This window comes from Crocodylus porosus, unplaced genomic scaffold (genome assembly GCF_001723895.1).
Source record: "Crocodylus porosus isolate Cpor-Errol unplaced genomic scaffold, CroPor_comp1, whole genome shotgun sequence".
NCBI lineage: Eukaryota > Metazoa > Chordata > Crocodylia > Crocodylidae > Crocodylus > Crocodylus porosus.
In genome coordinates, this window is record NW_017728886.1 from 249,556,866 (window position 1) to 249,581,162 (window position 24,297).

Here is a 24,297-nt window from a genome sequence, read left to right on the forward strand (position 1 = left end):
CACGTGCAGGGACGAACGTACAAGCCCTGTAGATAGGGACACTGGGAGAGCCACTTTCGCAGGAGTGGGGAATAGTTCTCCATTAGCAGGACAGGAAGACGAGGGCCTCAGTAGGAGGACTCAGGTGCCTATATACCAACACCAGGAGCGTGGGGAACAAGCAGGAGGAGCTAGCCTTCCAATGGGAATTATGATCTAGTAGAAATTACAGAGACCTAGTGGGACTCCTCACACGACTGGAGTGTAGCTGTAGAGGGCTATACCCTGCATAGAACGGACCGGGTGGGGAAGAAAGGTGGTGGCGTTGCTATCTATGTGAAAGAGCAGTACACCACTGTTCCAGGGTAGGTGATTGCACCACCTCTGGCAGGAGCTTATTCCAGTCTGGACACCCTGACTGTGAAGAAGTTTTTCCTAATGTTGAGCCTGAAATCAATCAAGAGGAGACTGGATAGGGACCTTGCTGGGGTCACCTGCCCTCAGTTGTCTTTCCTGCTTGGTGCAAGGGGCTGGACCTGATGATCTTCCAAGGTCTCTTCTGGCCTCACAATCTCTGAATTATTTTCCCCACAATCTGTAAACAATTTGCTTTTGATAAACTTTACGCACATAAGCAACTGAATTCACAATAGGTAAATCATATAAAACTGTTTATTAACTTTTGGAACAGTTGGTTTTAAAAAAAAAAAAGCCTTCCTATCAAACTTTTTTCTAGAAGTAGCATCATTCTGAGGACTCAAAAAGGAAAAAAAAAAAAAAAGAAGAAAAGAAAATACTTTTAACAGAACATTTTATAATAGTAAGGTATATATAACGTAAACTCCTGCCAACAGTGATAAACTGTCACAAAGTAAAATCCCAACATCTAAATAGAAATCAGGAGTACAGGTACAAAAAGAAAGAAAGAAAAAAAAAGAGCAGTGATGGTTTTTACCTGTATTGCCTGAGTGTTTAAAAACTAAAATTTTAAATAAAATATTTGCTGGATATGTAATCCTAAGTACAAAACTGTATAAACCATAGCTAATGACATTTCAATTCACTCACCATTTTAAGTCCCAGATCTTGGTTAATCTAATAATATTATTTTGATACGGATTCATGAATTGAGTGTTGAGTATTTTCAGGAAAATTCACTTTAACAGGAGTATACGCTCACATAAGCAGCTTCTGATATCTTTAACCTTTTCTTTCAAAAGTGTACTCCTAATTTTGTTATACTTAATGAAAAAGCTGCCTTTGTCAAAATAATTTGCAAAACTTTATTTTATTTTAAAAGCCTGATTACAGGACAAAACATGCATTAAGTTTCCTGCTAAAATTCCAGAAACATAATTGCAGAATGCGATTATATTCAAAGGATTATGTCCATAATAAATATCTGCAGCTTAAAAGCAGCTTGGAATTTTAAGATTTTTAGTATCTGAAAAGGGAAAATATCTATGTACTAGTCTTAAAATTCTGACATTACACTGTAATGGTTAAGGAAAGGAATAGCTCAACCAAAGATTATAGGAAAGCCTTTGTCTTCCCAGGAGGTCTACGCTGAGTTATACAATATTGCCCTGGAAACAGTGCTTCATCAGAGGTCTGGCAGTTGGCTTCTGTTTAAAACATACTTTGACTCATAACATTCTTCAAAGGCTTAAAACATAATTTAATCTGGCAGTACACATGGACAGCATGATGTGCAAGGGGTTGCCAGTGGACATGGGGCCCTTACACAAAGGGCTGTTTTCTTTGCTTAAAAGGGAAGGAGTGGGAGGTGGGGAGAACAGTGAAACAGAAACTGACTCAGAACCAGAAAACATCTCTCTGAACCAGGTTCATTTCAGCAACTGCATATGCAAATAGAATGCTTCAAAATTTGGATTTTGAAAGCTTCTGAATTGCAAAGACAGTTAATACATCTACATTTTTCATACAAAAAGATAGAGGCTTTAGTTATATACATCCTTCAAAATGTTCTATCAGCTTGCTGGCTCCAGTCCTTGGGCTGCTCACTTCAGTCTGAAAGCGATGGAGAACGAATTGACCGCCCACTGGCTGGGCTATTGGAGAAACCAAAGGGCTCCTTTTCTTTCTCTTTATTGTCATGCTTATGTTTATGCTTATGTTTATGTTTGTGTTTTTTCTTCTTTTTCTTGTGTTCATGGTGGTGGTGGTGGTGATGGTCACTATGCTTTGAGGAGTTTGATTCTTTACTAAAGATAGAGAGTGGAGTTGCTGAAACTGGATGCATGTTGATCTCTCCAGAAGACTGTTCCTTACCTAAGACAAAGATACAATTGAAAATTCATTTTTAAAATAAGTTAGCTTGCACAATTTATCAAATCAAGAAGAATAAAACTGCTGCTGAAGTACTAGGAAGTATCGTCTCCTTCATGTATCTTATGTAAAAGTCAAGTCTATTAATATGCTGGTACCTTTCAGCGTTTACACATGTGCTTGGGGAGGGGGGACTTTTAATTGAAATAGCTCTGATAGCCACTCTAAGGTGCCTGGAGCGTCTCATGCATCAACACCCCCATGCTTTAAAACGGCAGTAGGGGTGCTTTACCTAAAACTTGTTTCACGAGCTTTAAATAAAGCACCCCACCACCATTTTACAGGGATGCTGATGCATGAGACAATAGAAACTGCTGGAGTTTGGTAAATTTGAGACTTGAGTCTGTTCTGACGTGCTATCATTAAAGCGTGTCACAGCAGCTCTTTACTCATGTATAGGCACTCTTTGGTTTTCTGGTATTCCCAGATAAGTCCCTAAGTCTTATTTTAGTTTCTGCACTAGTGCCTTAATTTTTAGAAGTGCACTTCAGAAGTGCTAATCCGTGCAATGAATGGCACAATTGTATTCCAGATGACTAGCAAACATGTATAGAAAGAACTGTAAATCATACTAGAAGAGACTCGATTTGAAGCACAGTTTAGAAGCCTAATATTCTGTATGAAATGAACAACTTGACTGCTTATGATAATTTTTTGATACAATGTTAAACAATGAAAAGAAATAATATGAGGAAAGAGTTTTGTTAATTATCAAGGAATAAATTATAGCAATACACAAATCTTTTCAGGATAAAGAGAAAAAGTGAGTTACCTGATTCTTTCAAAATAAATGGTGCATCATACAAGCACTTTTTTTAGTTTATTGAAAAAACACTCAAAAGCTTGCAGAAACACATTTCAACGAGACAGCTATAGCACAGTACACATTAACTTTACATATCAGGATTTCACATTTTTAATTAATACAGAAATTAGTGGAGATGGGCTTTTTTTTTTTTTAAACCAGCAAGTTGGTTGCAGAATTATTTCAACAAAGACAGACAGACAAAAACTTATGGAAATGTTGAAATACTTCATTTCTTAGTCATTCATCCTAATAACCAGGGAAATGAATGCCTAGGGTCACAAAAAGATTCACACACGATCAAACACCTGTCCACATTTCTCCTCTGCATGAGCAGATTTAAATGTTTACTACCTCCAAGGAATGTCCTAAAGATCACAGATTGGAGGGTTCTTTGGTGAGCTGCTCTCACTTTTTGAAATTTGTTTCAGCTTGCATGCACTAATTATATACCCATTGATCCAAATCTCTGAATTATACAGTGGATTTGAACTATGATGACCTGTGTCTCTCTGCAGAGCAACCTAACCACTTCATTACCAAGTCTGAATCTTGAACTGCACCCTCTCGAGTAGGGAAGGCAATATAACCTGCTTCTCTGATCTCCTGAGTGAGTTACTTTTACTCTAAGCAGATATATGCTCATTCATCAAATCTGCAGTAAACTGTGAAATACCTTTTTCCATATCAGCACCATTTTACAAAGTTGCAAGTTTGCCTTTCTTGCACAGCATGACTGCTCTGTACCCTGCTGTACAGGGAAAACCAACAGGAAATACCTTTCTCTTGGTAATCTTGGGCACCTATACACATGCAGCGAAACTGCTCCGAAGCGCTGTAATTACAGTGTGTTGGAGAAGACTTAATTATCTGAGTATGCTGGAGTGTGGCAGTTACCACACTCCAGCAGACTTCAGTGTCACGCACATCAGCGTCCCCATGCTGAAAAGTGGCGGCAGGGGCTCTTTAACTAAAGCTTGTTCGACAAGCATTATTTGGAGCGCCCCACTGCAATTTTTCAGCGCAGGGACACTGATATGCATGACACTCCAGGAGCTTTAATTACAGCAGCTCCAAGAGCTTTAATTACCGCACTCCCCGCCCCCACACACACTCCCAGAGCACTTCTATAAATGCCCCCAATTTCTTAGAAGTCAAAAGATTTCAGAAAACAACTTTGGTTAAAAGGTGAAAAGCTTCAGAAGCTCAACCTGCTTTGCATATCCAAGAGAAAATTAAGAGAGTCTACTTGGTCATCTGTATGTACATACAAGGGAAGAAGATTTCAGATAGTAAAGGCTACCTAAAACAGTTGAAAAAGACGCAATTCAATATTTGGAACCGAAGCTAGAAATTCAGGAAAGAAAAAAGCCACACATTCTTAATACCAATGGTAATTAACCACTGGAACAACTTACCAAAAGACATACTGGGTTCTCCATTGTCTTTAGTCTTAACATCGTAATTTATGTCTTTCTAAAAACATGTCTCACTAAACCACAAGATGTGAGCTGTGATGCAGGAATTACTGGATGAAGTTTTATTACTTATATTATCCAGAAAAATCAGACTAGATGATCATAATGTTCCTATCTATATTTAAATTTTACTAATATTTTACAAACTTCAATCCTGTATTCGCCAGACTACATGGATTTGTTATGTTACTATATGTAAATGCATACTACAAGAATTCAAATGTCTTTAATTTTGTACGTTATATGAACTCAGCACATTATGGTATATACATGATGAGCACAAGCACAGATTAAAAGCATTTACTGCTGGCTTTAATGCAGCATCAGCCACATCCCTTGGCAATCTACCCTTGATAGATTTAGTCCACATCCCGCCCCCCCCCAAAAAAACGAGCATGATGTGCACAGCAAAAATGTAAGAAATGAATTATTACTATATTTGTAACTGCTCTCGATTTCTAATTGTATTTCTCTCAAATAATTTCCCTTTAAAGCTCTACCACTTCCTGAATCCATTCCTGTAAAACCTACATACTTTCTAAGCATTTTACCTGAAGATGGTGCCCTCCTCAAACTACGAACATTTTGAAGTACCCGTTATAATATGAAACTTAGTTCAATAAAAAACACACATATCTAACACAGGCCATTAGGCCAGTGGTGATAGGTGCACCTTAAATAAGAGAACAAGGTATTTAATAAAACATTGCACTGACAAAATGTAACAACCATATTAAAAGTGATATATTGTCACAAGCCATTTTAGTAACACAAACACTAGAAGAAAGAGGGTACAATATGTAACTGCATATTTCAAATACTCCCAAGACAAGCTTCAACTCTGAGATCCTGAAGAAGAGGAATTTCCAGACCAAGTTTTTGTCTAATAACTTATGTTGCATTTCAGGACAGATGCCAGAAAATATTTCATAGTCTCCCAAATGTGGGAAATGAACACAGTAACCACCCAAGAGTGATGGCAAAAAGTCCCTGAATGACATTAGTGTTCTACCATTAGGGGCATATGAAAGATTAGCTGAGTGGAGCATAGTAAGTCTGCCACTTATTCTCTAGTCTCATTTTGTTATTTAAAAATATGAAGTCTTAATGTTATGATGGGGGGAATAAACCCACACAAAGTGTTAGGCCTGTACCACTAACACAAAAGATATACATGAGTTTCCAGCGAGCCAGTAAAAATAAATTCTGAAGTGTGCTCCAAGTTTTTCAATGTGTAATAACTCAGATGGTGATGACACTTTAAAATGTCAACATGTTTAACATTATCACTACTCAGAGTACCTAAGACAACAGGAAGCATTGTTAGAATGATCTGCATCACCATTCCCAAGATATGTGCATTTTGGGTGCATCTCTGGTGCACGGCCATGGAGAAGAAAGGCAGGCAGCATTAATGTTTAGTCAAAATGTATATATGACATGGACACAAAACGTAATTATCAGCAGACAGGTGGGAACAAATGTTTTCGTTTGAAAAGGGGCACCTTTTTCATCGTTCAGGATATGATGAGATCACGGGCTGCCAATTGGACAGCTCTGATCTAAGGGCAAGCACCTGTCCCATGAGCCCGAGCAGCTGCCAGCCCTACTGTGGGAGAGCAGCACGCTACCAATGCAATCCAGGGGCCAGGAGGACTGCTTGCCACCAGGCTGCCTGGGGCACAGGGGGATCACATGGGCCTGGTTCAGCAAGAAGACCGACCCCACAGTGTACTGCCTGGGAGCTACATACCACCACTGCACAGCCCCTGGCCACATGGAAGCTGGACAGCTGTGAGATAAAGTAATCCTATCACCCAACACCTTTGTTCATTTTTCAAATGTTAGATTTCAAATATCCAGCACTGATATTTTACTTCTAAAGTTGATACCAATTTCTGAAGAGCATAACAATCACAGTCTAACCAGCAAACTCTATTAGGAAATATGACCGCTATACACATGAGAGCAGAAATGCATTGACATGTTATCCTGTGATAAAAGAAAGGCAATCATTAGTGTAACTGGGTCTGCGAGTGGGGCACCTGCCCCAGGCACCAAGTCAGTGGGATCACAGAATGGCAGCACCCCCAGGGTATCTGTCTGCTGTCGCTGCTGCCATGAAGTGCACAGACACTGTGCTGCTGCTGTAGTAGCAATGACCAAGACAGACCGACAATGCCACGGTAGCAGCATTCAGGGACTTTCTTCGAGTCCCCAAAGGAGGGAAGGCTCACCTCCCGCCCACTTCTTACCACTCCCAACCCCCACCCAACTAGTACTCCTAACCCTCTAATGCAAACCGTGCTAGTTAAGCCTCTGAAACCAATGAAGAAAAAACTAGATTAGGTAATAATATTTTCATATGCTTCTTACATACTTTTAATACTGAACCAGTTTGTTTCTCAGCCACTGAATCAAACAACATTAACTGCCTTCATACAGCTGCTTGACTGCCACTTCATATTTTTTCAAGCCATACCAACTCCTCAAAAGACACTATATTTGATATTGTCAAAGAGTACTTTGAAGCCGACACAAACATCAAATGCACTTGTGCTTGGGACACTGTCGCAAAAAGTCATCCGACCTACTGAATTAAGATTCCTGTAAAATGGACTTCATTATGGTAATAAAAAGAACAATGGTAGTTCAAGTACCACAAAGCCCCCCTAGATGAAGATCAATATTTAATAAACAATTCCCTTTTTGGTCTCCAGGATTCTCAGTGACTGGCATTTACTGAAGGCACATATTAGTGACGAAGCAATTTAGCGGAGAAGGGCCAATTCCTTCAAAGGCCACCACTATCACTCCTATAACGACTGGAGGAGGACTGCTGCAGAGACAGCATGTTCCTTGTGTGCACGAGACATAATAGCACACTACAATAAAGACAGGGTGAGCTCAGTAGTTTTCTTCTGAAGTGGTTACTAACATTCCTTGAAACAGAATGCATGTAAACTTGACTATCCATGTTGCATCTTCCTCTGTTTTGGATGTGCATTTCCAATGTAATGATTGTTTTTTCTATGTTCCAACTAGCTGGATAGGTGTTTAGAGTTAGATGGGATTACAATAATCATGGAATAGACTAGAAACTTGTAAAACACCTAGTCAGCCCACTGAAATGCTACAAAGAAGGTAGATATGATAGGAGAGAAATGGCATTTATAAAAATATAGATCCGACACATTAACTTCCTTTTTAAATATATATTAAAAATTATTTGATTTTAATTTTACCTTGATAAGCTTTAAAGTAACCTGATTTTTGTCAAAATTAAAAAACTCTAATTTGTGAAACCATGATAATATCTAGTTGTATGTTGCCAAATGTGTTTAATATGCCTGAAGAATGAATACTGAGTGGCTATTAGGTGCTATGGTCTTAATTTATCTGTTCACTGAGCCCTATTTTTCTTTTACTTTGCACCAAACCTTTGAGGATTGGTAATATGATGTTACCTCTAGACCTTTACATTTAAACAAAGCTATGTCACCTTCCTTGAAAGTGCTCTGAGTTTCTGATATCTAATCGACCCTGTGGCAAAACATCCAATACTTATGAAACCATTTGCTTACAGAGCACTATTCCAAGGCGACACTCTCTTACAGTGACCTAATCCATATCTGATTTTCTGAATGCCTACAGGACAGCACCAAGCTCCCAAACCAGAAGAATTAAAAGTTAGACTGAAAAGCCTTGCCTTTCTGGCCACAGATATGCCTGAGGAAACCATGATGTTTCAAAAACCTTAGGATCGATCACAGCTGGGAAGGAAAGCCTTGGATCAATTTCTTCTTGCACTAAAACAAAACCTGCTAGTGCACCAGTGTTACCTCCTGAACTCGAGTTCCAGCTCCTAATTCACAGAAGTCCACAGACTACAAGGTCTCAGACCTCCCAATGATTGTAAGTATATTTCCTTTCTCCATTTCTTTTTTGCTTTATAATTAGTTGAGAGACAAGCTGATCTCTTTAACTCTTTAATTTTAAGCTGTGTGCATAGGTTTATAGAAGCACCAATGTTATCCACCAAAAGATTCCCCAAACCAGCCACAAAACAAAGTCTGAGAAATTCTCATTCAGGTGCATTTCTGATTTTGTAAAGAAAGGGTTAGTTACCCCACAAGAAATTAAATCAAAGGAAGAAACTTTAACTGACTCAGAGTTTGTGATACACAAGTGAAACATTTTAGTTTCAGTATGCAAATATTTTATTAAGTTCTGGATATGACTTAGGAAAATTCTTTATTTGGGGTTTTAATTAAATAACCTCTTAAGAGACCCTGTTCTAATATTACCAACACTATGTAGTATTAATCTGGTGATTTAATTTGGTCATTTATTCTCAGTTCAATATCAACTTTAACCTATCAGTTTGACTTTGATCACAGAACATTAGGGAAGAGTGGAAGGGACCTCAGGAGGTCATCTAGTTCAATCCCCTGCTCAAAGCAGGACCAGCCCCAACTAGACCATCCCAGCCAAAGCTTTGTCTAGCCAGGTCTTAAAAACTTCCAAAGATGGAGCTTCCAACACCTCTCTGGGTAACCTGGTCCAGTGTTTTACTGCCCTCCTAGTGAGAAAAGTCTTCCTAATATCTAACTTAAACTTCCCTTGCTGCAACTCGAAATCATTGCCCCTTGTTCTGTCATCTATCACCATTAAGAACAGTCTAGCTCCATCCTCTTTCAAACTCCCAATTAAGATAGCTGAAGGCTGCTATTAAATCCCCTCTCAGTCTCCTCTGCTCTGGACTAAATAAGCCCAGCTTCCTCAGTCTTTCCTCATGAATCATGTCCCCCACCCCCCCTCACCATTTTACTGCCCTCTGCTGGACTCTCTTCAGTTTGTCCGCAACCTTTCTGCAGTGGGGATCCCAAAACTGAACACAGTACTGCAGATGTGGCCTCATTAGTGCTAAACAGAGGGTAATAATCACTTCCCTTTACCTGCTGGCAACACTCCTACCAATGCAGCCCAGTAAGCCATTAGCCTGCTTTACAATAAGGGCACACTGCTGGCTCATATTCAGCCTGTTGTCCACTATAACCCCCAGGTCCTTTTCTGCAGAGCTCCTGCCCAGCCTGTACCAGTGCATGGGACTGTTCCATTTAAGTGCAGGACTTTGCACTTGTCCTTGTTGAACCACATGGGATTCCTTCCAGCCCAATCCTCCAATTTGTCTAGGTCACTGAATCCTAGCCCTATCCTCCAGCATATTGACTACTCTTCCCAGGTTGCTGAGGGTACACTCTATGCCATTTTCTAAGGATTGAGGCAAGGCTGACCGGTCTGTAGTTCCCTGGATCCTCCTTTTTCCCTTTCTTAAATATTCAGCCTCCACAAGAGAAGGCTGAGGGGCGATCTAGTGGCCTGTTACAAACTAGTCAGAGGGGACCAGCAGGCATTGGGGGAGTACCTGCTCCCCCAAGCACTACCAAGAGTGACTAGGAATAACGGTCACAAGCAGGCAGAGGGTAGACTTAGGCTAGATATCAGGAGGCACTACTTCACTGTCAGGGCGGCTAGGGTCTAGAACCAATTTCCAAGAGAAGTGGTGCTGGCTCCTACCTGGGGGTCTTTAAGAGGAGGCTAGATGAACACCTTGCTGGGGTCGTTTGGCCCCAGTACTCTTTCCTGCCATGGCAGGGGGTCGGACTTGATGATCTGCTCAGGTCCCTTCCGACCCTAGAATCTATGAAACTACATACACCACAGGTTCTGGGGACCTGATCTTGGGAGGAAAGGTACACATGCATAGGAATTCACTATGATCCCACAATGATATGCCATCTATTACAGAACCTCAACTCTTAGTAGGTGATATACTCTAGTGAGGATTTTCCAGGTAAAACGTAGTATCACAGTGCACAATTACATAATTCCTATTAAAAACAAATGTGCTACAAACCACAGCATTTCCAACTGAAAACCTAAGCAAGAATATATAATTGTCAATATTATTCTCATATACTGGCAGGTGATACTGTTCACTATAACAACCAGTAATTTATTCATGGCTGAGTTCACTTAGTTAACTCAGCAATAGAGACTTGTGTTTTCAATGCAGATCCCAGCTTGAATTCCTCCCGACAACCATAGTGTCTGTATACATTCAGCTATGTCATGGGTCTCACTACAGACTTGGATGTGTTGTTTTAAAAACACTGGTCAGGTATTTTTCTTCTACACTTTGCTGTAATATTTGCTCAGTTCAAAGGTTTACAAATGTCAACTCCATTAACATTTCACAGTCTAACTGAAAACATCCCTCAGATGTCCGCTACAGTATCTGTGATAACCAAGAGTTAGGAGAAACATACACAAACAGTCAAGATCACCAACTGTAATCGAGTGCCTATGGTCAAGGTCTTCAAAGTTATTTAGGTGTCTAGATGGGCCTAATGCATCTACCAAATAGACTGCAGGTGGAACCTGCATGGACCAGTGTGGTTTACCCTGTGGGCAGTATGCAGTTCCATTTCTGATTATTCTGGAAAACAGCAAGGAAATAAAGAGAACATTTGAAATTTTTCCAGTAATCTAAGTTCTGACTGTTTAGGGTATGCCTTTTCTAAACATAACTGCTGTAACTACTCTGTGGCCTTGTGGTCAGAAAAAAAGAATGTGTATGTATACATTAATCTTTTCACTCAACAGCAATATTCCTTGTATGCTTTCAGAGTCTCGTGCCAGGTTGATTTATTTTGTTATTTTCACTTTTGCTGGCATTTCAAAAACAACACAACCAAGCAAGTGAATTGGATACTGTTCTGGCTAGCACATTACAGAAGATTTAGTCAAAATTCTAATTACAAATATCTTTATTAGTGATTACAGGAAAGTTGGAAAAAAGCACAATTTAACTGACATATACGAAGTTAAACATGCAGTCAGTTAGGGTAAAAAAATCTTACTTGTAAACCGAGTAAAACTGGTCTGGATTCATTGAAACAAATACAGAATCATGATTATGATTTTACTATATAAAACAAATTTAAGATGTAGCTATATACTAAAATAAGAAGAGCAGGATATTGAGTAAATACAGAATTATCTTTTAAATTTTTCTTATATAAAAAGCTAATCCAATTGAAAGAACTACATGTTATAAAGGACATAACACAACCCACTTCATCAAATTCACATGTGCAGTGCACTACAATAGCTACTTACAGACTTAAAGGTAATCTGGTCTATACATTAAGCAGAATATAAAATCTGATCCTGATATTCTTTTGATCTTTTTAAGACTGGAGGTGGAACACTACCACCATTTTTGATTATTTATTAGCAAATAAAAATCAGTTTTCCATATTAGAAATATGATCTAACATATGACTTCAGAGCCTCAGAAGAGGCAGAGCTATAGTTAACATACCAACATTATGTGCAAAAATATTTCACATGCTTCAATATGTTTTTATTTTAATTAGTTTTTGCAAAATGTTTAGAGGTCTTTCTTTGATTTGTACAATATTAAGAAATTATATAAATGAGACATTTAAAAACTGTTTTTTCCTAAGTGAAGGACTCTAAAAGGTAGCATTATTACAGATCTTAAAATTGAAATCTTATTTATTCACAGAATAAGCAGCTATACTACAAGGCTGTCTATTATTCTCATGGCAGGTCTCAACCCTGACCTCTTGGGATCAACTTTATGGGTGAAAAGATAAAGTAGAAAGCTTGTAAAACAAACATAAAACAGAGAATTTTCCTTGTTTTCTAAGAGCCACAATAATATGAAACAATGTTTGAGCTCGGTTTATTACCCTATTTAAAAAAAAAAAAAAAAAAAATCAATTGAAGCACCATGCTGACTATCACAAACAGATATGGCAGCATTCAGAGCCAACATGAACTTCCTCTCTCAGGCTTGCTATTTGCAAACCTAAAATTGTGTGGCTAATTCCCTAATGTTTCAGAAGGGCTGATTTAAGCACAGCTCATGACTGAGAAAAGAGGCTGCATATGTATGGACTGGAGGTTGAAGAACTGATATGGACATTAGAACTTATATCTTAAGGTGCTCTGTATTAGCATGTCTATCAAAAGCCATTTTAGCATCATCAAAAACTGAATACAATTCCTCTGTCAAAATCTGCAATAGCTCTAACCCCAAATCTCAGATATATCTCAATTCCAAATCTCAATTATAAGATTTTAGTCTTTCCTCATTTGCTTATTATTTGAGATATTTTCATGAAAACTCTTAGCACCCATCAAGTTAACTGCTTCTGTTGCCCATTTCAGACCCCAAATTCCACATTTCTGTTTGTAATCAAATGAGGTCCAAAAGAAAAAGATGAAGTATTAGAAATAAAACATGTTTTTTTAATGAAATTGTCCCTAATAGTGTAAAGCAAAGTAAGAAAAAACAAGAAAAATGTCATGAACACCAAACCATCTCAAAACCATCTTTTTCAAAGACTTCAATTTTTAAAGTGAGTTCTGAGTAGTGTCAAAGGAAAAAAAAAATCTGTCCTTCTGAGTGACTTGGATGAAGTGTTTTTCAATTATGCTGAATGCTTATAACAAGGGCAAAGGGGTCATTCAGCACATAAGTGAATTGCAAAGTAGCTTCTACGTTGTAGGTCTATAGAAATAGCAGCCAAATGGCCCTAACCCACTCTGATTCAGAATTCACCCATTCTGAACCCCCAGTGCGCACTTAATACAGAACAGCACTTGAAAATGGAGCTGGCTGAGACAGTCCCATAAGTCCTATTTGTAAAGAATTTTGGCACAGTTTTGCAATGTTTCTTGTTTATGACTTTATATCCCATAAAGTGTGTCAGACTAATAAAGAAACTTTGCAAAATGTTGCATAAGAGTTATAAATACTAACTCTCAATGGATCAGCTCTTATGCATTTTTGTGGAAGCTGACATTACCTAGCATGCACCATGCTTTCCATTACAGCAGAAGGGGAGATGGCTGGCCATGACACTGAGACCTTAAACTGTCCCTAAAAAAGCTAAGTTTAGACTCACTTGCATGCTACCACCCCTCCAATCTTCAACTGGTACACTTAGCAGACTTTCTTAAGATACTTCAATATTTGCCAACAAACTTTCAGGCAGAGTTTACCATCAAAGCAGAATAAAAATCCTGGAACTGACAGAAAAATTGAAGAAAACTAAATACTGATTATTGCTGGATTTCACTGTTCATGCTAGAGAAGGAAGGAAAGATGATAAGAACAGAAAAGTCCAGCAAACGTACATTATTACTTAAAATTTTAAGAAACATTTGATTAAGATTTATTTTAAGAAATAACAGTTCAGAGAGAAAAAGAAAAAAATTTCACAAAGAGTATTAAATTACTGCCTTGAGAGCAAGAAATATATAGGTAGCTTCCATGAATGGAAGTTTTTAAGGGCTGACACCCTCTATGAGCACCTCAGTTCAGTCTTTATTAATGAAGTTAAATGTAGCTATAAAAATTTTAGATCAGTCAATGAATAGGGTCCCCATTACTGCTTTCAGTGTTTACTTCTACTTTTTTTTAATAACCAAAGTGAAAAAAACCAGGGTTTTTTTTAAAACAAGTTATTAATTTCCAGATTTTTTTTTTTTCTTGCTTCATTTGACTAGAATATTCCAGTTGGGTTTTTGGCTTTCATGTCACATTTGACTTACTGAGGAACACCCTAAATACACAACATGTATATTGGGCTACACACTTTCATGCATAATTATGGATCCTGGTCTGTATGTAAGACTTACAGACCCCATTGAGTACTTGCTTTTCATTAGTTAACACTTAAGGACTTACTAATGCTGCATTTGGGGAACAAGCTAAAGAACAATACAACTGCAATATTTGAAAAATTATGCTGTAATCTGCCAAAAAATTATCATACCTGGTGTTGATGGTCTCTCCAGCATGTTCAAATGATGGTAAATAAAAGCTTGACTATCATGAACAGTATCCATATCAACTTCTTCCTCTTCCTGGGAGTTTGAGAACTAAAACGGAATTAAAAAATACACAATAAGGGACTATTAATAGTTCATTCAATTAGTACTAAAAAGATCTGATTTTTCTAGAGGAAGGAGGCAAACTTTACCATTGAAAATTAGTAAAAGTTAAGGAAATATCATTTAAAAGGGTCAGTATCCTTCCTTCTTTTTTAGCTTACTGTGAAACAGCATTGCCAGCAACATTAAAACATTAATTATCAGCTTTACTCTCTGCCAGGCAATAAGAAATCTGATGGGAAATGTTCTGCTTACCTTGGCAAAAACCACATACACACACACACACACGATGCCTTTTGTTGGGATACATCTGTTAAAAACTTAACAAAAGCCAGTTCTTTCATAGTAACCACTCTATGAACACAGAAAGTGAATTTCCATTTTCTTACTCTGATTTTGAGTTTGACTTTACTGTCTTCATTCTTCTCTAGTATTTGCCCTGGTTCCAGCGGGGATCCAAGTGGCATATCAGCCTTTCTTTTCACCCCCTGCTGATGGCTAGAAATACTGGTTGCTGTTTCCTTAACAGGATGATCATCCTCCTAAAGCAGCATTTAAAGATGGAAATTAGAGGACAGCAAAAGCATACTTATGTGTAAAAGCAACAAAATGGCTGAAAGCTCTTGAGTGGGTGATTTGAACAAAGTTTTCCCTGTGATTCTGGAAAAAAGTATTTCTTAAAACCCTATATGGAGATGTGCCAAACTCTTTGAAAAAAACCACACGTTTCTCTTTACTCCCATCCCTGCTCCCTCTGCGTATCTAGCACTGGCCTGTCTTCTGTCTCTTCGCACAATCATGGTACTGTTGGTGTGGAAGGAATATTTACTGCTTCTGAAAAGCCTTTCTATATATCTTGGCCTCACAGAGCCTCATCAGTCCAAAATAAGTTGAATATTGTGATAGCTTCTGACCTAAATAAGGAATTAAGCTAATTCACTGTAATGGTTTAAATTTATTCAACAAATAAATGTTAGCTTTTAAAGGCCATAATCATTAATTTTCTTGGAATATTCTCTTGGAAATCAATCGCATTTCTTCAAAAGAGGGAGAGTTACCCTATTATTTATTAAGAATCTAAGCAAAAGTGTAAGAGCTTTAAAATAAAACTGCATTACCTACATGATTTCTAAAATGAAAAAGTACAGACAGATATACATGACAAAATAAACCTCATCTTCTATTAAAGCCTAAAGTCTTAGTCTTTTATTCAAAACCCTAAAAATATCTATTACTGTATTGAGCAGCTGTGCCACTGCTAAATCAAAGGTGTCCTACAACAGTAAAATGGCTATAATTTCACATTCTCAAGAATTAATTATTCCATATTAAGAGCCATGGCAATTTACCTCCCCTCCCACAGCAGATTCCAGCATTGTACGAATTTAATAGGACACTAAGACAGCTAACTGTTTTCAGAGCATGTATCCTGCTACAAATCAACCTGAGCATGCTTCAGCATCAGTCTTGATTCTTTTTTATGTCCACAACCCGTTTCATCCTTACTTGGCTATTTCACTTCATGCTCTATTATTAACAATAAAATTCAATCTGCAAAATGATTTGGAATAAAATGTGTGAGAGATGCTAGCCAACTTCTGTACCATTTGTATTTCAAGAGGAGAACTAGTTCCGGGGGTGAATTTAGTTTGGATGGGTTTAGCTAAATGGGAAGAAAGGGATGGGATGAAAGGATTGAAGCCAGGGTCAAGAGAGTAGAGTGAAAATGGCACTAAATACCTGCAAAGAAAACATATCCTGCTGATTTGATTCCTAATGGTTGAATTCAGGGAAACTAATGTAGTCCAGTAAATATACATTTTCTGCAAGTAAATAGGATTTCATCAAAAACTCCTACAAATTCCCCAGCTAAATAGAAACAGCTTGCAGTGCACAGGACAATGGCTAAACTGAGAAAAGGACAACTCTGATGATTACCACAAAATACCTGCATTCAAAAATCTGTTTGTATGTGTGACATTCTTAGTGAGCACACAATCTGAACACAACTGCACACCAAACATTAGGAGTGCATTAAAGACCGTGGTTTATTTCTTATTACAGATTGTTTGGTCAGTGTTTCCAAATACTTTGAACTTAAGAACTCCTTCCTCATAAGTGTGTTACCTATGTAGTTTAGAGAAAGTAAAAGAAAAGTTCCCAATCAAACGAATGCAGTGTGATTGTACACACAACAGACAAATTACCTTTTCCCAAGTTATGTTTTTTACCCCCTAGAACATAACATATTGACTCAAATCCAAGATGAGAACCCCCCTTGCCCCCTTCAGCATGAGGTGGAAAAACCTAGTCTTAGATTCAAATACCAGCTTGGGGGAGGCAGTGGCTCAGCTCTGACTTTGGAACTGGGATCAGGGCTGAAGCCAGAGCTGAGAAGTCACCTCCCCCAGGCTCATTTGACAAGGGAGGGTGATGCAGCTGGGAGAACACAGGGAAAACTAAGGTGTGGTGGTAGGGAACCTGCAGTCTTTCCCCACAACCCCTTGCCTGTGCCTGCCCCCAGTGCTCTCTTCCCCTGCAGTTGCTCTCTTCTGCTCCAGCTCTGGTCCCTCTAGCCCCAACCCGGCTCAACTGGGAACTATCACCTTTTCTCTGGCTGGCCTGGAGCTGGAGCTGGAGCTGGGCTTGGCTGGGCCCAAGACAGGGGCTGTAGGGACAACGTAGGGCAGCAGGCAGAGGGGGTGCAGAGGCAGACCGAAGTGGGGAGAATGGGCGGGGGGGGCATAGCTGGAGACAAGCATTAGGTAGGAACAGGCAGTTGTTGGGAAACAAGGTGCAGGGGAGCAAGGAGTAGGAGTCTGGCCCTTCACCTCCTGCCACTGCTCTCCCTGACAGCAGTGGGTTGCAGTGAATTTAAGATGACTTTCTACTAATAAGATTCTATACATGGAAAATTATAAATCTAATTATTGGAAAGGGGTCTTAAATTCAAAGTCATCTTGAATTCAGGTACATACGATATTATTAAGCACTCTCCGTTAATTGCTATTTTAAAAAAATGATGAGGCTAAATTATTTCTTCATTCTCCATTAATGTTGATCCCTACCACTCCCTAATTAAAATTTGTTCAAGCACAAGCAGGCAAGGGGATTTTTTTTTATTGAAAAAATATATGACTTCAAGAACCTATATCTACCTAGACGTAATAATAATGTAATACTTTACATTATTGGGAAGAGCAGCTTTCATCTTGGCAATGGAAACATGCTTGCAGTGGCATAACACTGTGGGGGAAGGGCACAAGGCTCAAGTGCTGCCTAAGGGGATGAGTGCAGAATGGAGTTAGAGGGGCACCTCACCCTCCTGTTCCCATCCCACTCCCTTCATCTTCTTTGTGGACACTCCAGCAGCAGGGAAGGCAGAGGAGCAACAATGATGCACAGTGTCCTAAGCAGCAGGCACAGCTGTTAGAGGTTTCCTGCTGCAGGGGAGATGCTGCCTCTTCTTTTTTGTCACTGAAAATCAGTCTTTAAATGACTTCTCAATACACGTGTTAGTAGCAAAAAGGGATCTGACATCACCCCCACATCACAAAACCTCTGGGTGCTGGCTCTTGCACTGTGTACCACTATTGCATGGTGCATGGATCTGGGCAGTTACATCCCTCAGTTTAGCCCTCAGGGTTTATATCAGATTTCTGGAAACTCTCATAGGTTTTTTAGACTTGATTCTGGGTACTGTCCCCTGTAACAAACCTAACACCATCAAAAATCTTTACATCACAGCATCAGGTATTACCCCTTTTGATGTTTACTTCTTGCAAGTTATATGAAAGAAGTGAGATTTTACTAAGAATCCACATGAAAAAAAATATATTAAATTCTGGGACAAACAGGAAGATAATTTCTTGCACTGGAAAAAAATGCAGAGAGGTGAGAAACAGCCATAGGGGCCTCTATAAGAGACAATGGTATCACAGAACAAAATGGTCATGGTGAAATATGCTAAAAGACAAGAAATTTGAAATCAATATACAATATAATGGGCCAGAAGAATGATTCAGAGGAGAGTGAAATGTATGTGGACAGACAGTTGGTGCTTACAGTGCTCTGAAACCCCATTGGTTGTCCATTGTTAGCATTGATGACAGGTTCCTGATTGTTTCCCACTGATTCAGGAATGATGGTTGGATTAAGTACAGCTTTCTTTTCCTTCAGATTAAGGACCAGTCCAAGCTCTGGTAATGGCAAGCAAGAAGGTCTACTAAGGCCAAAAAGGGTGAAGTACAGGTCTACAGCACCACATCGTAGCCTCCAGTCATGTGAAGTACCTGAAAATAAAGGGACTATATTCAACATGCAGAAATATTCTACCAAACAAACCAAAAAAAGAATGGTCAAAGTAATCTACAGTCAATTAAGCCATGAGTTTTTAGCTATAACTGCACATTGTCCTCATCCTTCCTCTTTTTTGTTGATTTTTATTCTCTTCTGCTGTATGTTCTTTTTTAATAGAGTGTAAAATGGTTGGGGAAGAAACCACATCTTTCAATGCATTTATACAAAGTTTAGCACAATAGGGCCCAATCTCACCATGAAATGGCATCACTGGGTTTCATAGCAGAAATTGTCAAATAATACCAAATATTAACAAAAATGAATGTGATACTAATTCCCATTGATAACGTCTTTTGACTAAAATCTAAAATGAAACATTAAGTGGAACACTATCTTTAACAAACTAGCCAGAAGGTATGAATTTGCTAAGAAGGGCTGAATTTAAAACTGGGTCTCCTGAAAAAAAAACAGAGTGTTACCTTCCCAAATTACTCCCTGATTTATATGTACACACACACACGAACACGTGCTCGTACAAATGAGTGGGCATGTGTGTAGGTTCACACTAACATATTATACATATACCATATTTACATGAATCTAAGATGAACCCCTAATCACCATGGGGGAGGAAACCTCCTTATCTTAAATTTGTGTACAAAGTCAGTGGGGTTGGGGAGGGAGGAAAGGGTTAGGGCTAGAATCAGACTCACAGCAGCCTCCTGGGTCCTACCCTCTGCAGCTTCTGCCCTTGCCCTCTTCCCTGCACCCACCTCTTACTGTCAGGTACAGCTCAGCTCCAGCTAGGGCTGGATTCCCTCCCTCACCCAGAGTACAGGGAAACTCCATCCTCTACCCAGCCAATCAGCAGAGCTGTCGCTGATGCAAGGCCTGGCAAGGGCTGTGCTTTCACATGCTATGCTCCAAGAGTAGCAGGGAACAGATCCCAAGCAGCGTCCAACAGTAAGAGGTGTCAGGAGGCAGAGATTGTGGGGAGCAGTTGATAGAAGGGGCATAGACTGTGGGGAGGTAAGGGGGCAGGATGAAGAAATGAAGAGGGCGGAAAGCAAGGTCCCCAGACACTGCTTGCTTTGCTGTAGCAATGGGGGAGGACAAATTTAAAAGACAACCCTCCAATAATCAGATTCTATACCTGGAAAATTATAACAAATTTAGAAGTTTTCCATACACAGAATCTAATTATCAGGGGTTATTTTAATTCAAGTAAATACAGTATACAGATATGTATACAGTATACATCTAACCCAACTTATACCCATGAGAGGTTAAAATTTTTGCCAAACCAGACTATATCCTGAGTCACTCATTTTTTTCATCTCATAGCACCAATAAAATCTGGTGATTCATTTTGCTATACAGACCATCCTGATTTTAAAACCTGATGTTTCTACTTCACCTTGTCTCCTGTACAGCGTTTTTTGCATTATATGACAATCATCTTGCCCTTATTACAAATCTACATGTACTTTTCAAAATGACATGTGCCTGTTCAGCCCAGGGAAAAGGGGTCTGAAATGCAGCCTTTCATTCCTACATTTCCCACACAAGAAAAGAAGATGCCAGTTACTAGGGAGGCACAACTGCCCAGGAAAGGCATAGTTAGCAGAGGTGTGCAAAACAGGCCATATTCGATTCAGATTTGGATTCGACCTGAACTGGGGACAGTGATTCAATTCGTTGATTCAAATCACTGCCCCAATTCAATCTGGCCAAATCTGAATCTGAAGATTTGATGCTGATTCAGAGAATCAGCAATTCAGCTATAGACATAGCTTTAAATATTTTGTCTGCATACCTCGAGGTACCAGGTACAGCTCATGAATGCTGCGGTGGTGGGGCAGACACAGTGTCCCACAGGAGCATGGGGGAGCCCCACGTGCTCAGCAGCAGACCCAGAAGCAGATCAGAAGTACTTCCAGTCCACTGCTGAGTGTGTTGGGACCACCCCTTCCCCACCCAGCTCAGTGATTGGCTGCAGGGGGGATCCCAGGTACTCCCCAGAAGGCACTAGTCGCTTAGCTGGGGGCACGATCCCCTGCACACTCCACAGCAGACCTGCAAGTGGACTGGAAGTATTTCTGGGTCTCCAACCGAGTGTACTGGGAACCCTGTAGAAAGCTTCATCTGCCCCACCATCTCAGTGTTCACGAGCCACCTGGTATTTTCAGCCACCCGGTACTTTGAGGTGCTTGGGAAGATCTTGGAAAGAATCTTCAAGGAGCACACCTGTGGAGGGCCTGCAGGGGAGATCATGCTCAGGGGCAATCAGCATGGGTTCATCAAAGGAAGGTCCTGCCTGACCAACCCGATTGCCTTTTATGATCAAGTTACTAAATCCTTGGATGATGGTGTCACTGTGGACGTAATCTTTCTAGACTTTATGAAGGCCTTTGACACTGTCTCTCACCCCATCCTCATCAATAAATTAAGTGACTGTGGCATTGATGCCTGCACAGTTGGATGACTAAAAACTGGTTGATGGGGTGCACCCAGAGAATAGCGGTGGATGGGTTGTACTCAAACTGGTGAGATGTGAGCAGTGGGGTACCCCACGGCTCAGTCCTCAGGCCTGCACTGTTTAACATCTTCATCAGTGACTTGGATGAGGGGGTGGAAGGCACGCTGTCCAAGTTTGCTTATGACACTAAGATGTGGGGCGAGGAGGACACACTTGAAGGGACAGAGAGGATGCAAACAGATTTAGACAGACTGCAAAAGTTGGCAGACAAGAATAGGATGGGGTTCAACATAGACAAATGCAGGATGCTGCACCTTGGGAGGAGGATTCCACAGCACACATACAGGCTGGGCCGTTCCCTCCTTGAAAGCACAGAGGCGGAAAAGGATCTTGGAGTCATTATGGACTCCAAGATGAACGTGACCTGCCAATGCCAGACTGTAGCCAGCAAGGCCAGCCATACCCTTGTCATGCATCCAAAGATGCATCTCAAGCCGGTACAGAGAGGTGATCCTCTCCCTCTATGCAACTTTGGTCAGGCCGCAGCTGGAGTACTGCGTCCAGTTCTGGGCACCGCACTTCAAGGGTGATGTGGCCAGCCTGGAGAGGGTTCAGAGGAGGGCCACCCACTTGGTGAGAGGGCAGCAGGACAGGCCCTATGAGGAGAGGCTAAGGGACCTGAACTTGCTCAGCCTCAGCAAGACGAGGCTGAGGGGGGACCTAGTGGCTGCCTACAAACTCATCAGGGGAGATCAACAGCAAATAGGTAGAGCCCTTTTCTCCCCAGCACCACCTGGGGTGACAAAAAACAATGGTAATAAGCTGATGGAGAATAGGTTTAGGTTAGAGATCAGAAGGCAATGTTTTACAGTTAGGGTGGCCTCACCCCTACCTTGGGCAAATTCAAGAGGAGGTTGGATGATCACCTGTCTGGGGTCTTGTGAACCCAGCATTCATTCCTGCCTGTGGCAGGGGGTCAGGCTAGATGATCTGTTCAGGTCTCTCCTGACCCTAGCTACTATGAAACTACGTAGAAAAAACATTTAAAGCTACACCTATGTCCGAATCATTGAATCTCACCAAATCAATTCAGAGAAATTAAAAGGGTCTTCTGATTTGATTCAGATGCAGAGATTCAGCCACCAAATCAGGCCAACTCTCCTCCAAATTGAATCAGAAACTGAAGCTTGACACAGCCCTAATAGTTAGTTAAGTCTACAGCTAGAAACTCTGGTATCTACCTATGTTATACCCTACTTAGGAAATTTATCTGGACAGTCAACTTATAAACAGAACAAGAAAAGTGTTCTCCTGAGTTAAGAACCACTAAACTACAATTATGCTTTGTGATATTAAAAAGGTCAGGATAGTTTACATCACAGAATTTACCCAACTACTTTGGTTAAGTAAACTTCTGAGAAAATAATGCTGACTTTCCATTTGCATCTGTCCCTTCTTTACATAGCAGGATGGCAGATTTGTTAAGTTTAAATACCTACTGGTTGATGAACATCTGAACCACTGTAAATCCATGCTATCACTGCACTATTAGGAACTCTAAACAATATTAGTTTTCTGTATGTCAAAAATCCAAACACTTAAATGCAAAGGATTCAAGGGAGGTGTTGGGGAGGAACCATTAGGTTCTTATTTTAAGTTTTAAATGTAAACAAACCAATTTTAGGACCACACAGCCTTAAAGAGGATGGATTACTAATTCATCTTGCTTTAACAAATATTTTATTGGTATTCTAAGACTTTACAATTAGCCCTTACAAAATATGAAATTAGAGTAGAATGTCATCGTAACACACACATACATGCAAGTGTTTAAACCCCCCTCAAATCATGATGATGACATACATGTTATTTAAAAATGGCAAAAAGAGGTAACAGGTATAAGTAATACAGAACACATGCTCTTCTTTTGAGAAAAAGGGAACACAAATTCTCCGGTGGGAACATTAGAATGGTTTATTTCCTGAATCTGACATTTGGCAAATCCTACAAAACTGAACTACTACTAGTCTCCCCACATCAACCCCTAGAGTGTAGCTGTAAACTTTCAAACACTAAAAATAACAATGCAAAGAGAACAGTCAGCTCTTGATGATCTAAAAGACTATAAACACGTTTACATGTAATCTGCATAGCAAGATACCAAATGTTAAAGTGTAGTTTGCCAGCACTAGATAAAACTGCATCACTATCCTTACCATTAATGTGTTGCTCATTAAAAACCCTTCTTCCCATTACAATTTTTACTAGTCAAACAAAGCAAAAGCAACTAAAAACTTACTAAAAACAATTAACAGTAAATAAAAATGGAGGGGGGTTGGTTTTTTTTTTGTTTTTTTTACAGAAATCCTAAAATTTATTTTCCTCATTTTGATTCTCTTTTGTGATAGAACTAATAGAAGACCTTATTAATCTAATGAAAAATTTGAGATATTTAAATAATTTGAATGCAGAAAATAAAGGATTCATTTAGAAGTTCTAAATAAGAACATTACACCCAGGAGAACCAATTTCATAATAGAAAAACCACAGTATGCAAAATAGCGGTATAAGGTGAAACTAAGTGCCACATCTGCGCTTTACAACATTTGACAAAACTTTTTCTTTGCAGACTTGTAAAAAAGAATCCTACCACATTGCTATCCATGCCAGATGTGCACTGCCACAACCAAAAGATCACAAAGGATGGAGAGAAACAGGAAGCTGAAGAAGACCTTATATTTTGGGGTTGCCCCACATACATGTGCATGGAAAGACAAATTTTTTAGTTTCTAACAAGGAAATCTAGAGAAGAAAGCTCACAATTACTTTAAAGAGATCCATTGGAATATTAACCTTTTTTTTTTTTTTTTTTTTTTTTTAGAAAAGACACTCAACCTGAATTCATAAGTTTC

At 39.5% G+C, this 24,297-nt stretch overlaps 1 protein-coding gene across 2 annotated transcripts in view; it reads right to left on the reverse strand.

Moving 5' to 3' along the window:
- Positions 1-633: 633 nt before the first annotated feature.
- Positions 634-24,297, reverse strand: part of TAF2 (TATA-box binding protein associated factor 2) — a 104,290-nt gene continuing 80,626 nt past the window's right edge. For both annotated transcript variants that reach the window (XM_019552290.1, XM_019552296.1), the window contains 4 exons: positions 18,673-18,899; positions 14,997-15,149; positions 14,490-14,595; positions 634-2,271 (listed from right to left, as the gene is read on the reverse strand). In XM_019552290.1, the coding sequence (XP_019407835.1) occupies positions 2,006-2,271; positions 14,490-14,595; positions 14,997-15,149; positions 18,673-18,899 (752 nt within the window). In that variant the 3' untranslated portion in view covers positions 634-2,005. The remainder of the gene's footprint in view (positions 2,272-14,489; positions 14,596-14,996; positions 15,150-18,672; positions 18,900-24,297) is intronic.